The sequence below is a fragment of the Aulostomus chinensis genome, chromosome 12, assembly GCF_037954235.1.
Source record: "Aulostomus chinensis isolate RoL2024-O1b breed Wild chromosome 12, RoL_Achi_v1.0, whole genome shotgun sequence".
Taxonomy (NCBI): domain Eukaryota; kingdom Metazoa; phylum Chordata; class Actinopteri; order Syngnathiformes; family Aulostomidae; genus Aulostomus; species Aulostomus chinensis.
Window position 1 is genome coordinate 28,903,658 of NC_141331.1, and position 15,414 is coordinate 28,919,071.

The 15,414-nt window shown below is 47.0% G+C and overlaps 1 protein-coding gene across 5 annotated transcripts in view; it reads left to right on the forward strand.

Annotated features, from left to right (window-relative positions):
* The first annotated feature begins 331 nt into the window (after positions 1-331).
* LOC147252687 (abl interactor 2-like) overlaps positions 332-15,414 on the forward strand; it is a 50,835-nt gene continuing 35,752 nt past the window's right edge. For all 5 annotated transcript variants that reach the window (XR_015118789.1, XM_086221057.1, XM_086221059.1 and 2 more), the window contains exon 1: positions 332-513. Coding sequence is in view for 4 of the 5 variants with exons in the window: in XM_086221057.1 (XP_086077183.1) it covers positions 397-513 (117 nt within the window). In the remaining variant the exon portion in view is untranslated. The remainder of the gene's footprint in view (positions 514-15,414) is intronic.

The window sequence follows — 15,414 nt, forward strand, 5'->3', positions numbered from 1 at the left end:
AGAGCTTATTATTAATAAGATTCAGTTCACTTCTACATCCTCTCAGAACCATCCTGTCCTTTTAGCTTCGATGTGTCTTGTGTCTGAACAGTGATGCAGTGACCCTCAAAGCCGGCCTGGCACGCCAAGTCTCCATGTTTTTGGTATTGTTTTTAAGTGTAGAATTGTCAAAGACAGCAGTCCGTCCATATAACGAGTAGCCTTCGACCATCCGACTCGCACAAAAACAACGAGTGAGGTGCTGAGAGATGCTGAATGTTTGGTTAACAGGAAATTCCTTATGCTAGTCCTCCCTGTGTTGTAGAGGAAGTATAGTTGTTTCCAACTGTCCGTGAAGGCAGCACACGCTCTCACTTAGCGGCGCGTGGAGCAGCAGTCGGTGAAGCGCTGGTAAAGATGGCGGAGCTTCAGATGCTACTGGAGGAGGAGATTCCTGCGGGACGACGAGTCCTGCTGGAAAGCTTCCCCAACCTAGAAAGAGTCGCCGAATACTGCGAGAGCAACTATGTCCAGGTGAGCTGCCCGTGGGGGCACGTCCGGGGGGACGGGTGGGGCACACAGCGGTCCCTTCCTCCGGTCCTTCGCTGCAGGGAGACCGACCGAAGTCTCCTCACGGGCGAAACACATCATAGTTTAAGGTTACTCACCTGCTGGGGGCGTGGTGGACTTGTGGATAGTTAGCGGAGTTAGTTATGCTAGTTGGTGGCGTAAATAAAGGTAGTTGAGTAGTGATGATGGTAAATGGAGTTAGTTGAGTTGGTGAAGGTGGTTTGGTTGTCTGGGTAGTTGAGTTGGTGAAGGTGGTTTGGTTGTCGGGGTAGTTGAGTTGGTGAAGGTGGTTTGGTTGTCTGGGTAGTTGAGTTGGTGAAGGTGGTTTGGTTGTCGGGGTAGTTGAGTTGGTGAAGGTGGTTTGGTTGTCTGGGGTAGTTGTGTTGGTGAAGGTGGTTTGGTTGTCGGGGTAGTTGAGTCGGTGAAGGTGGTTTGGTTGTCGGGGTAGTTGAGTTGGTGAAGGTGGTTTGGTTGTCTGGGGTAGTTGAGTCAGTGAAGGTGGTTTGGTTGTCGGGGTAGTTGAGTTGGTGAAGGTGGTTTGGTTGTCGGGGTAGTTGAGTTGGTGAAGGTGGTTTGGTTGTCTGGGGTAGTTGAGTCAGTGAAGGTGGTTTGGTTGTCGGGGTAGTTGAGTTGGTGAAGGTGGTTTGGTTGTCTGGGGTAGTTGAGTTGGTGAAGGTGGTTTGGTTGTCTGGGGTAGTTGAGTTGGTGAAGGTGGTTTGGTTGTCTGGGGTAGTTGAGTTGGTGAAGGTGGTTTGGTTGCCGGGGTAGTTGAGTTGGTGAAGGTGGTTTGGTTGTCTGGGGTAGTTGAGTCAGTGAAGGTGGTTTGGTTGTCGGGGTAGTTGAGTTGGTGAAGGTGGTTTGGTTGTCTGGGGTAGTTGAGTTGGTGAAGGTGGTTTGGTTGTCTGGGGTAGTTGAGTTGGTGAAGGTGGTTTGGTTGTCGGGGTAGTTGAGTTGGTGAAGGTGGTTTGGTTGTCTGGGGTAGTTGAGTCAGTGAAGGTGGTTTGGTTGTCGGGGTAGTTGAGTTGGTGAAGGTGGTTTGGTTGTCTGGGGTAGTTGAGTTGGTGAAGGTGGTTTGGTTGTCTGGGGTAGTTGAGTCAGTGAAGGTGGTTTGGTTGTCGGGGTAGTTGAGTTGGTGAAGGTGGTTTGGTTGCCAGGGGTAGTTGAGTTGGTGAAGGTGGTTTGGTTGCCAGGGGTAGTTGAGTTGGTGAAGGTGGTTTGGTTGCCGGGGTAGTTGAGTTGGTGAAGGTGGTTTGGTTGCCGGGGTGTTTCCTGTGTGCCTCCTTCAACAGTCACTTGCTGGTGTTCATTACTTATTCGTATGATTTGTAGATGAGAGTTGAGTGAGTGACGTATTGAGGAATGGTTTTGTTGTGCTGAGCGGCGTTGCAGTGCTGTTCTGTACGTGACGTAACAGCCTTGATTGTGTTGCTGTTGATCAGTAACAGTCAGACTTGTTATTCTGCTAGTCCAGATTAGCTGAAGACAGATGAACTGGGTTCCTTTTCTTGAAGGCAGGCAACAACACACTGACGTTATTAGTCATGTGGTGGTGTGGCCCGGATTGAGGTGATCGTCCAGTGAAGCAGTGACCAGAAAGGAGGCTTAGAAACTCAAATATCAAAGCTTATATTCCAGTTTATTCATGCATGAGAGAGAAGTTACAACCCACTCATGGAGCATCATAAGTTCTCTGTTGTTCTGAGGAACTGTCAGGTATTTATACATCTCTTCACCTTCACTGGGGAGGGGCATGCAGGTTGGGGTCAAACACAGGTCATGAACAAAAGCTGAAAAGTGCCCCTTGCCATTTGTGAGGTGGCGAGTCAGGTTGGAGCCAAATGGTTCCAGTCTCTTCAACCAGCAGAGCCAACCATCAATTTGTCACCCAGAAGCCACAAAATGAGTTTTTTAGACTTCTACAACCAGACGGTAGGGTAGACCTGCTGGCACCTGTGGTTTGTCCTTCCACATCCATTTATAAAGTCAGCATGTGAACATCCTTCCTGACCTTTTATGGAGAAGCACAGAGACTAACATGTCTAAAATAGTTAAAGCAGGTAATAGATTTCCTATGAACTACACCATTCATAGGCGTTACACATTACCAGGAGCTCATTACTTGGTAACTCATCTCATAAAAAGAAAAGAATACATAAACATAATAAAGGAAATGCACAACCCAATTAAAGCTGCAAGCAGCGTTGTTAGGGCCTGAGCCCCCGCCTAGCCGCGGCCGGATCGCCGGCCCCAATCCAACGGTGTAATTGGCAAATCCCTAGGCCTTGTAGTTTAGGAGATACGAGCCTCAGTGCGCTGCACAGTGTGAGTGCAGAGCTGAGAGCCGGCCCTTTAAGAGCCCCTCCCTTCTCTGCTCGCTCTCTGCCATCTGTGTCAGAGTGGAGAGCAGAGGAGGATTTGGCAGTTTAACTGACAAACACAGTCATAACTCTGCATATGTTGGTCAAAAGTGTAATGTAAAGACATCAGTTCGTAGAGTTTTTTGTCAGGAATTCAATGGTGTGTTTTCCGAAGGTGTGAGTGTTTTAGTTTAGAAGCTACAAGTGTTTGTTTGAGAGTATGTACATGAGGGCAGAGAAGCTCCAATTGTGGTTTCCATGACTACAGTAAACAAATCTCTGCCATCTCTGTCAGAGCTGAGAGCAGAGCTGAGAGCAGAGCTGCCAGCTGGCCCTTTAAGAACCCCTCCCCCGCTGCACTTTCTTTGATCTGTGCTAGAGTGGAGAGAGTGGAGGATTCAGAGAAATGTAGTGTGTAAAAGCTGAATAACTCGGCCTACGTTGGTGGAAAGGAACACAAAATACCATATTTTTGTAGGGATTTTTGTCAGGAATACAGTGATATGTTTTTAAAAGCTGTGCGATGTATGGTATAGACGTGAGAAGCATTTGTTCGAGAGTATGTACCATGAGAGGACACGGCCTCCCCATTGACTTCCATTGTAAGCGTGAAACGTGTCTCCCCCACTTTGACGGCTTATAAAATCCAAACCGAGCGCGTAGTATATTAGCCTTTAAAGATTTTTGAAGAGCACAGTTGGGAGAGTAATGTGTGAAAGTTTGGAAGCCCTGGCATTTATGGTTTAGGAGGAGATAGATTTTGTTCGGGGAGTAAAAAAAGTCCTGATTTTGACAGTTTTGTCCAATTTGTGGACATTCTGTTGGAGATAGGTGAGGGGTCAGAGTGTAAGAATTGTTCGTCTTGATGAGACGAGTCCAACGGTGTTGGTCCAATGTCTGTGGGAGTTTTGTGTGAGGAGTTATAGCGCGTGAAATTAAAAAAAATTATCTTTTTTTTGTGTGGCTCCCTAGGTGGCGCTATAGACTTTTGTGGCGTTTTTGTTTTTGATTAGTGAATGTTGAGACATACCGAACGATTGTGCCGAAATTCAGCGAATTTCATGCATGTTCAGGGGGTCAAATTAGATTATGCGCGTTATGCGCATTATGCGCATATAGCGCGCACTCATTGAGAGCAAGAACAGTATAATACCAGGTTTTGAATGGGTGTGTATGTGAAAACTGGCTCCGGGCCGTCTGGCCCAGTTGCCTCATGGGTGTTGGGGGGGCCTGGGACACTGTTTAGTGTGGGTTTTTAGTGTTTTTAGTGCTGCTAATGTGTTGCTCTGCCGAGCAAACATAATAGGGTCTTCGCCAGAAGTACCTTCTGGCTCAGGCCCTAATAAAGGAACAAGCAGGCTTCTACAGTCGAAAGGGACAGTAGAAGATACAGGAGGGTGCTGAAAACTCTGTGTGTTTGTTTGTGTGTGTGTGTGTGTGTGTGTGTGTGTGTGTGTTTGTGTGTGGTAAATCACCAAGAGGTCATATATGTAGCCTTTAGAACTCGATCTCTGTCATTTATTTGCCTCCACGTCGGCAACAGGCATCAGTGTGTTCATGTTGTCTGTACATGGAACATGGTACCTCAAGAGCACCTTCAAGTAATTTCTTCTAGTACAGTACAGACGTCCACTGGGCCTAAAGGATGACCACGTCATGGAGGTATACACCTGCGCTGCAGTAATGTAGTCTGTCGTGTTACTGACAGCAGGGTCAGGCAAAGAAAAAACACAGGGGGTTCAAAGTTGAACGGACGGGAAAAAAACAAAGTATCAACAAAAGGGTTCAACCCCGCCCCGTCCTGCATCCGCCCCTCTGGATCTGTCACAGCTGGTTCTATTTCACTGCCGACAGACGTAGGCGTATTGTAACTGGACCTTCAGCTGCTCATTGAAAACACATGGCACTGCTGCAGGAGGCTCAGTGCAGGGGCTGGGCCTGGCTGATGGAGAACCAGCCTCCACCTCCAGGGTCTGCAGTCGACCAGAACCAGGACCAGCCTTAAGGAAAGATGGCTCTATAGTCTTTAGCTGTGTTAGCTTTTGCATCATCATACATGAGTTCACAGTTGAAGCAGAATTCCCTTTTAAAGGTGTTGAGACGTGCGGCATCACAGTGGGTGTCAGTGCAGGTTTTGTGTAATTGAGAGATGTTGAGTCATCAATCTTGGCCTGGTGGCTGTGACCTAAAGCCATCTTGCCTCTGACATCATCCAATATCCTGCTTGGGTCACAGAAAACTCTAGAGGTAAGACTGATAATTATAAGACTGACACTTCGGCCTAGTCTTGACTTAAACGGGGACTAACTTTTAACCACAGCTTAAAGCCAAGTATCATGTTCCTCTAAAGTCAACTCTAGTATATCTGAGAAGCTTGATAGTCCAGGATGAGGATGGGCTGTGTTGTCATGGATACTGGAGCTGTTACTTGTTCTGCTACTTTTATCTTTCATAAAGTTGTACTGAAATTAGTTGGACTGCTTTTAGAAGAGAGAGAAACAAGTTTTACTGGTGTTGGTTTTATTCTATTCGCTGGTGAGTGTCTGTTGTTGGGATCAGCTGACACTGTGAGATGACGTGTGTGTAAGTAAATAGAGCATTCTCTTCATTTGTAGTCTGTGGGTTTTTTATGATTTTAAATAGTTCTGGTCCTAAGTCATGTTTCTGTCCATCACCTGCAGCCAGAGATGATTGACGGATGTGGAGCCTATCCTAGCTGACTTTTGGCAAGAGGCGGGGTTCACCCTGGATGGGTCGCCAGTTGCCAGACTCCCCCCTAGTGCTGATCACCTACGGTTCATTTGGGTTGCATGGAGAAAAACAATCACATCTGCTGTCAGTCTTCAGAAGAAATGAGTCTGACCTGAACCTGGTCTCAGCCCGGTTTCTAAACCTGGTCTCAGCCTGGCCTCCCTCTGTGCCAGGACAGGACTGATCTCTGGCCCCCATATCTTGGCCTGGTCTCTGTCCTGGGTTTGTAATGTCGTGTGTCTCAGCTGAACCTGAACCAGGTCCTAGTCAGGGTCAGGGCTGCTCCTCTCCATTACTGGTCGTGGCTTATCCTCTGATTAGATCCTAGAGACATGAGAATTGAGGGAAGAGACGGAAAGCTTGTCTCCTACTGGTGTCACTTGTCTGAATTGTTGTGCATGTGGACTGTTTCCTGCACTGAGTCAAAGCAGGCTCAGACAGCATTGGCCATATTGGTCAGTACTCCGGCTGTAGATGGAAACCAGCTCCTTCAGATCCCACATTCCTGTGTGAGGATATGTTTGAGTGATTATTGGTGAGGAGAAGTGTTCTCCAGTGTGAGCTGGCTGTGTTTGAAGCCAGCGCGCCCACACCGCCAACACGCCATGTGTTCTGTGTCGCAGCTCTGCCCACCTCCTCCATCTGTACTGTGTTTGTGTAACACTGCTGACTACTTCTGAATCATGCTGCAGCCTCCTACCCCCACCACCATCTCCTTCTACTGACTTCACATTCACCAATCACAAAAGAAGTTTTTCTTGAACCATGTCAGTTTGACCTTTTTTACAAAGTCTTGTTTTACTGACCAGAGCTTGTTTCTGTGTCTCTCCTTCTTGAGCAACACACTCGAGGAAGCAGATCAGGTGATGAACCTGGACCAAAGCAATGGGATGTGTCTCTTCAGCCATTTTAGCTGTTATAAACTGAAGGCTAATTTCTTTTATCCATCTTGAATCAGCCTTCGGAACCACCAGAACCCGGAACCTTGTGTCTTGTCTGTAGGGTTTGGTATCAAGAACCAGGTCTGAACAAAACACCATCTTGTCAGTCCCCCTTGCTGTAGTAGCTGTTAAGATGTGTTGTAAGGCAGAGAGGCGTCTTGGCTTGAAGCAGCAGATGTGAAAGTGAGCAGCACTGAGGTGAGTTGGAGGGGAGCGATGGTGTCCTGGGCTCAGAAAATGGCACCATCGCAGAACCTTCAGGTAAAACAACAAATCTCCCCAGACCTGAGGACTGCAGGAGGACATGACAAAGGCCACTCCCTGTCACCTAGAGAAAGAGGTCATGTCTGTAAGTCAAGCACTTTGGCATTTGTCATGTCATCTCAGCCAGTTTTTAAGTGCAATAAATGTTTTGTTTATAGAATTAAAAAATTCTAGTGGGAAAATCATGATCGTAATTCATAAAAGATCATATTCACATTTCAGTGGGGCTGCAGCAGCTCTATCTGGAGGGTGGTGGAACCAAGTCCAGGTGAGCATGACTGCAGACTCAAGACAGCTGTAGGTGTAGCGAGGTGACTCCTGTCAGTGTAAGAAGGTGACTCCTGTCAGTGTAAGAAGGCGACTCCTGTAGGTGTAACAAGGCGACACCTGTAGGTGTAACAAGGCGACACCTGTAGGTGTGACGAGCCGACACCTGTAGGTGTGACGAGCCGACACCTGTAGGTGTGACGAGCCGACACCTGTAGGTGTGACGAGCCGACACCTGTAGGTGTGACGAGCCGACACCTGTAGGTGTGACGAGCCGACACCTGTAGGTGTGACGAGCCGACACCTGTAGGTGTGACGAGCCGACACCTGTAGGTGTGACGAGCCGACACCTGTCGGTGTGACGAGGTGACACCTGTCGGTGTGACGAGGTGACACCTGTCGGTGTAACAAGCCAAAACCTGTAGGTGTAACAAGCCTACGCCTGTGGGTGTAGCGGGGTGAATAGTCAATATCAGAGCCACAACAATGTTGCCTCACGTGCACACACATGCGTGGGCATGCACACACACACACACACACACACATGCACGCATACACTCCAGACTGTTGAACACATGTATACTTGTACTCAGGTACTCATGTATACCTGTACTCATGCACTCTTGTATATTTGTACAAGTATACTTATACCCACTTACTCGTGTTTTCTTGTACACTTGTACCCATGTACTATTGTACTCATCAATACGTGTACTCATGTACTCTTGTACACATGTATACTTATATTCGTGTACTCTTTTATACATCTACATTCTGTACTTGTGTTCCCTTATACATTTGTACTCAAGTACATATACATAGCTGTACATATACTTGTACTCTTGCATTCTTATGTTTACTTCTACTCATGTAGTCTTGTACATGTACAATGGCTTGCAAAAGTATTCATAACCCTTGAACTTTCCCAAATTTGTCATGTTACTACCACAAACAAATACATTTTATTGGGATTCTATGTGAAAGACCAACAGAAAGTGGCACAAAAATGTGACTTAAAAAGTCAAGTCAAGTCAATTTTATTTATATAGCACCAAATCACAACAAAAGTTATCAAAGACAATTTTTCCTTTAAATTTTTTTTCCAAATAAAAACTGAAAAGTGCAGTGTGCAAACTTTTCAGACCCCCTGAGTCGAGACTTTGTGGAACCGCCTTTTGCTGCACTTTTTGTGTTCGTCCCTACCAGCTCTGCACATCTCGAGACTGTCAGCCAGATTAAATGGAGAGCATTTGTGAATGGCAGTTTTCAGATTTTGCCATGTTTTGGATTGGGTTTAGGTCTGGACTTTGACAGGGCCAGTCTGTGTAGTTTTAAACCGTTCCATTGTAGTCCCAGCTTTATGTTGAAGGCCCTTCTTGCTGGAAGACGAACCTCTGCCCCAGTCCCAAGTCTTTTGCAGACTCCAAAGGTTTTCTTCCAAGATTGCCTGTATTTGGCTCCATCCATCTTCCCTGTCCCTGCTAAGGACCACCATGTTTGACAGAGGCCATGTGTGTTCAGAGTGATGTGCAGCGGTAGTTTCCTGCCACACACAACGTTTTGCAATTAGGCCAAAAAGTTCAATTTTGGTCTCATCTGACTGGAGCAGCTTCTTCCACATTGTCCGCAAAGGCCTGTAAAAATCCCGTGAGGCTGCTGGGACACATGGACTCCTTCAGCTATCAATCGATGGTCCAGCTGTCAACTGGAAGGTATATGACATGGTAACACAAAACATTGAGCAGAAAACAGGTAGCAAATTGCTAAATGTTGGTAGCTGTGGACTCCATGTAGTGCATGACGCATTTAAGACTGGAAGTGCAAGAACCAACTGGAGGGTCGAGCAAACACTCAGTTCTCTTTTGGCTCTTTGTCTCCCCAGCCAGGTGTGAAGACTACTCAAAATCTACAGGCTGCTTCCTCTTCCCAACGCAGTACTGCCAACATGGCTGGCTTGAGAATTTACCTGTAACAGAGCAATAGATATTTGGCCATATGTTTAGAAATATGTGGCTCAAGTGAGTGCTAAGCAATTCCCTAAAAGTAAATCCTAAAAACGAACAGGAAAAACAAACGAGCTAGCGGCGGTAACCCGGCACCAGAGGGAATACCACTCATGCAGCATCATGATGTTCTCAGAGACTTGGCTAACTCCGCAGACCCCAGACACGGCAGTGGCACTGGACGGTTTCAAGCTGCTGCGGGCAGACAGGACGGGGGAGAGTGGAGAGAAGAAAGGAGGAGGACTGGCAGTGTTTGTGAATGATAGGTGGTGTAACTCTGGGCACATCGCTATTAAAGAGCAGCTCTGCAGCTGGGACCTTGAACTGTTAGCATTCGGCATGAGGCCATATTACCTGCCGTGGGAATTTTCACAAGTTATCACGATTGCTGCGTATGTTCCCCCCTCTGCTAATGCAGAGGCAGCTTGTGATGCCCTCCTGTCCATCACAAGCAGGCTACCTCTGTGTTTCCACAGATCCTCTGTGTTTCCACAGATCCACCAGAGCCCCAACCGCCGCCTGCATCGCCCCCCCCCCCTCTTATTCCCTACTGTTACACCGGCCTGCGCTCCCCTTCCATGAACCAGTCTGCCATCCAGTCCCCCATAAAGCTGGCTTGCTCTCCCTGCGCTCCCCTTCCATGAACCAGTCCACCATCCAGTCCCCCATCAAGCTGGCCTGCTCTCCCTGCCTCCCCTTCCATGAACCAGTCTACCATCCAGTCCCCCATCAAGCTGGCTTGCTCTCCCTGCCTCCCCTACCAGAAGCTTCCTTCTTCAGCTGTTATTAACATTTCCATGTTTCCTACATTCTGTGTTATAAACTGTTTTCTTGTCTGTAACAACATCTACTGCACGTCTGTCCGTCCTGGGTGAGGGATCCTCCTCTGTTGCTCACCCTGAGGTTTCTCCCATTTATCCCTGTTAAGGGTTTTCTATGGAGTTTTTCCTCAGTCCATGTGAGGGTCTCAGGGCAGAGGATGTTGTTATGATGCCATGAAGCCCTTTTAGACAAACTGTTTGTGAAAATGGGCTCTACAAATAAAATTGCCTTGCCTTGCCTTGCCTTACTACAGACAGAGCACCCACAGGCCCTCCTTCTTATCTCTGGAGACTTTAACCATGCCTCTCCATCCTCCACTCTGCCCACGTTCACCCAGTACGTCACATGCTGCACCAGAGACCATAAGATTCTGGATCTGTGCTATGCCAACGCCAAGGAGGCATACACCTCATCACCCCTCCCCCCACTGGGAAGATCAGACCACAACCTGGTTCATCTCCTACCTGCATGCAAACCTCTTGTGAGCAGACAACCAGCTGTGTCCTGCACAGTGAAGAGATGGTCCGTGGAAGCTGAAGAGGCACTTATGGACTGTTTTGACACGACTGTGTGGGAGGGGTAAAGTGACTCCCATGGGGAGGACATCGACAGTCTGACAGACTGCATTACAGACTATATTACTTTCTGTGAGAAAAACACCGTACCCACCAGGACTGTACGACAAACCATGGATCAACCCAGACATAAAGTCTCTCCTTAAGGAGAAGAATAGAGCCTTTAGGTCAGGAGACAAGGATGAGCTGAAGGCTGTGCAGAAGGAACTGTGGAGGAAGATCAGGGAAGGGAAAGCAGCCTACAGGAGGAAGATGGAGGATCAGCTGCAGCAAAGGAATGTCTGTGGAGTCTGGAGAGGCCTGAAAACCATCTCTGGACTCAAGGTACCAGACTCCCAAGCTGCAGGGGGTCAAAAGTGGGCGAACGACCTGAACATATTCTTCAAGAGATTTGATCAGTCATCTGTCCCTCCCCCCGACCCAGTCCTCCATGCTGCAGCTGCCATACCCAGCAGCTCCTTCTCCTCCTCTTCAAGCTACTTCTGGCAGCCCCTCCCTCACCTCCCCCTCCCCCACTGCAACACTCAGCCCACAGCCGCCTCCCCACTGCTCAGCCCATCAATCCAGCACACTCCCCCACACACTCCAGTACACAGCCCCCCTGCTGTAACTTGTCCGTCACAACGACCCGGGTGAGAAGCCAGCTCAAGAAGATCAAGGCAAAGAAGGCTGCAGGCCTGGACGGCATCAGCTCCAGACTCCTCAAGTCCTGCACAGACCAGCTGAGATTATTGAACACATGTTCAACCTGAGTCTGAAGTTGGGGATAGTGCCACAGCTGTGGAAGACGTCATGCGTGGTTCCGGTACCCAGGACTCTGTACCCCAAGGACTTCAACGGCTTCATTATCGGTGGCACTAACATCCCACCTTATGAAGACCCTGGAACAACTAGTCCTTGGCCACCTCCACCCCGGTGAGTCTGTCACTGGATCCACTCCAGTTTGCCTACCATCTGGGAATCGGAGTGGATGACGCTGTCATCTTCCTCCAACACCGGGCTCTCTCTCACCTGGAGAAACCGGGGACCACTGTGAGAGTCATGTTCTTTGACTTCTCCAGTGCTTTCAACACCATACAGCCTGCACTCCTGAGGGACAAGCTGGAGCACACCGCGGTGAACCATCACCTCACACACTGGATTCTGGACTACCTCACCAACCATCCACAGTATGTGAGGACCAGGGACTGTGTATGTGACACGGTCATCTGCAGCACGGGGGCTCCGTAGGGTACGGTCCTGGCTCCATTCCTCTTCACCCTCTACACTGCAGACTTTTCCTACAACACGCCCACCTGTCACCTGCAGAAGTTCTCTGATGACTCTGCTATCGTTGGACTCATCATAGATGGGGACGAAAGAGAGTACAGAGGACTGATGCAGGACTTTGTGGACTGGTGCCAATGGAACAGCCTCCAGATCAACGCGGGGAAAACTAAACAACTGGTGGTGGATTTCCGCAGACGTGCACCCTGCCCTTTGACACTGGTGAACATCCAGGGGACGGACATTGAGATGATGACATCTTATAAGTACCTTGGTTTTCACCTCAGCAATAAACTGGACTGGACAACAGACACAACCGCACTGTACAAGAAAGGTCAGAGCAGACTGTATCTGCTCAGGAGGCTGAGGTCCTCTGGGGTGCAGGGGGCACTCCTGAAGACCTTTTGTGACACTCTGGTGGCATCAGCCATCTTCTGTGGAGTGGCCTGCTGGGGAAGCAGCATCTCGACTGCTGACAGGAAGAGGCTTGACAAACTGGTCCAGAAGGCCTGCTCTGTCCTGGGATGCCCCCTGGACTCAGTGGGGGTGGTAGGAGAGAGGAGGATGACTGCTAAGCTCTCATCCATGTTGGACGGTGACTCCCACCCCATGCAGGACGTCCTAACAGCACTGAGGAGCTCCTTCAGCGACAGGCTCCTCCACCCAAAGTGTGTGAAGGAGACATCGCAGGTCCTTCCTTCCTGCAGCTGTCAGACTGTAGAACCAGCAGCTGTAGAACCAGCAGACCACAAACCCACCAGGACTTTTTCAAGGGCAGTATCACTGTACATACACATACTGTATGTTGAAGACTGTACATACTACTGCTGTACATACTTCTTCCTCTTTTACTTTGTGTATTACTTTTACATATTACTTATTTTTACACATTTGCACACTTATTTTTTGTACATTTGCACTATCCCTTATATTTATCTTCTTATATTCATCTTTTTCTTTTTCTTATACTTATCTTCTCATACTATGTATGTTAAATTCTCCTTTGTTCTTACTGCTGTAACAATGTAAATTTCCCCACTGTGGGACGATTAAAGGTTTATCTTATCTTATCTTATGTCTGTTATTGCAGAAAGCTGTGATGATCTATTTTTTTGTCTCTAAGCCCAATCTATTTCTGCCAGTTGCTAAGAAGTTCCACCTGCTGTTGGAGAAATACCAGACTGACTGGCCAGTAGTACTATTTCTTGTAGAGGACCTTTTCAAGCTCGTCACAGATCTTATGCCCAGATTCATCAACGATTATGTACTGTAATGGAGAAGGTGACCTCTGCTGATAAGGTCTTCAGTGTTGGCATGAATGACGGTGGGAACCGCAAAGAAGCAGCAAATGTGAACTTGGGGTTTGTGGCTGATCGCATGGTCAAAGATTTAAAAACCAAGAAAAAGGTGTCAGAAAAGCAGGTGTTCACCCTTGGCTCAACACAAAGTCATTCATTCAGACTGCAGTTGTAAAATTACTTGAGAAATGGCCACTCAGGCATTCTTGTTCAGAATTTAGGGTGGCTGGACCCTAGACACATTGTTCAGAATCCAGACAATACCCCACAGGTGCTCTAATTGGTTGTTTTTACATAGAGGAAAAACTTGTATGTGGCCTATGTGCCTTTGAGATCTTTTCATCCTCAGCTTGTTAGGGTAACTAAAAGAAAATGTCATGTATAAAAAAATGACATGATTTAGACACACTGGTTTAAAAACAGAATAAAGTGTGGAGGAAAAAGCAGGGAGCGAAGGGAGGGATGCTTTCAAGGGGGAGGGGACATATTTAATCTTTTTGTTTCCAAAGAGTGAAGCTCAGTGTTCACAGGTGCTTTAATCACTTTTGTTTTTCAGAATAAAGACTTGAATGTGGCCTACTGGTGTTTGAGATCTACTCATCCTCAACTTGTGGGCAATGAAAAGAATTTCTAATGTCCAAAAAAAGATGACATGTTTAAACACACTGGTTGTAAAAGGAATAAGCTGTGGAAGGGTAATACTTCAGTTGTTCTGGTTTACAAAGACTTAAACCAAGTTATTAGAGCACCTTTAAAGACTTGTAGCCTTTGACAGGTAGTAGAAACGTAACTGAACAATCAATGTCCATGTACTCTTTTTTTTTTTTTTATTATTGCTATTTATTTTCCTGGCCCTGTAATGCTGCAAAAGAAAACATTTGAAATTGTATGAAGAATATGATATTCAGACTTTTGACTGCTGTCTTTTATAAGTATATCACATAATACTTCTACTTTTACTTTCAGTACTTGAGTAGTACATTTTAAAATAAACTACGTGCAATACTTCAGTAGAAAAATGTTGAATACTTCCTTACTTCCACTTAAGTCTGGTACTGATAGAACACCTCAACTTCTACTGAAGTCATTTTTGACAGAGTACTTGTACTTTTGTTCAAGTCTTAGTCTCAAGTACTTTATACATCTGATTTATATATAAGGTGAAAAAATGTGGAAAAATTCGAGGGGTAGGAATACTTTTGCCAGGCACTGTAAATATATGTACTCGTTTTATATGTGAACATGCTTGTACTCATGCACTCATTTATGCATGTACTCATGTACTCACTCATGTACAGATGTCTACTTGTATGCTTCGTGTTCTCTTGTTCTCCCCATCTGTCCATCGGTCTCTCCTCCTTTCTCTCTCTCTTTACCTCTGTCCCTCTCTTTCCTTCTGTCTCTCTGTCCTCCATTCTCTGTCTTTGTCTCTGTCCTGCTCTCCTGCTCTCTCTCCGTCCCCACTGATCCTGGATCTGCTCCACCTTCCTGCTGGTAAAGGAAGGTTCTGGTGGCTGCTGTTGCAGGATGTGCTGCTGATGGAGAATTGTTGGGTGGAGGTTCATTGAAGGAGGGAGGTGCTGGACCTGCTCTACTTGGACAGAGTCAGGACAGAACTTTGGTTGGGGTTTGGCGACACAAATAAAACTGACTTGACTTGTGCACAAGTAAACTTGTACATGTCTATACTTGTACCCAGGTATAGTGTTGGAATTTAGCGAGGGCCATGGGCCATTTGGCCCCCAATTTTGTCAAGAACGCCCCTAAAAACCATGTTCTGGGGGCCAAAATTGCCCCCGAGTTGCCCCCGGCAATGAAGCGTCATCCTGATTTGCTGCGGTCTGATCTTGTCTGGTAGCGTGCAGCTGTCTGAGTGAGTGTAATATTACATTGCGGTACTGTAACTTACGATTGCGTCATTCATGGTGCCGTAACTGACTCAGTTAACTAGTTTACCTAGGTAGCTAATATTTAAGCTAGGCTATCCTAACTCTTTAGCTTGCTAACATATCATGTCACACTCAACTCATGATATCAGACACAATGAGGCACGTCATGGGAAATGGGAAACTTATGAAGTTATTTTTAATTTCACAAGCTCGTTATCATAAACTTACCATTGAGGCTAACTGCTCAGTTTAGTACGCATGCGCTGTTGGCTTATCAGTACTGTACACTGCTTCTGTCTCACTCTGTGGGGTTGCTGTGTAGCGACATGAGAGGAGTCGGAGCGCCCTCTACTGGAGATGCAAGGGCATCATGCCTTAGAAAAACACCATGTTAAAGGCATTTTAGTCCTGAAAATTCTGTGTTAAAATCAG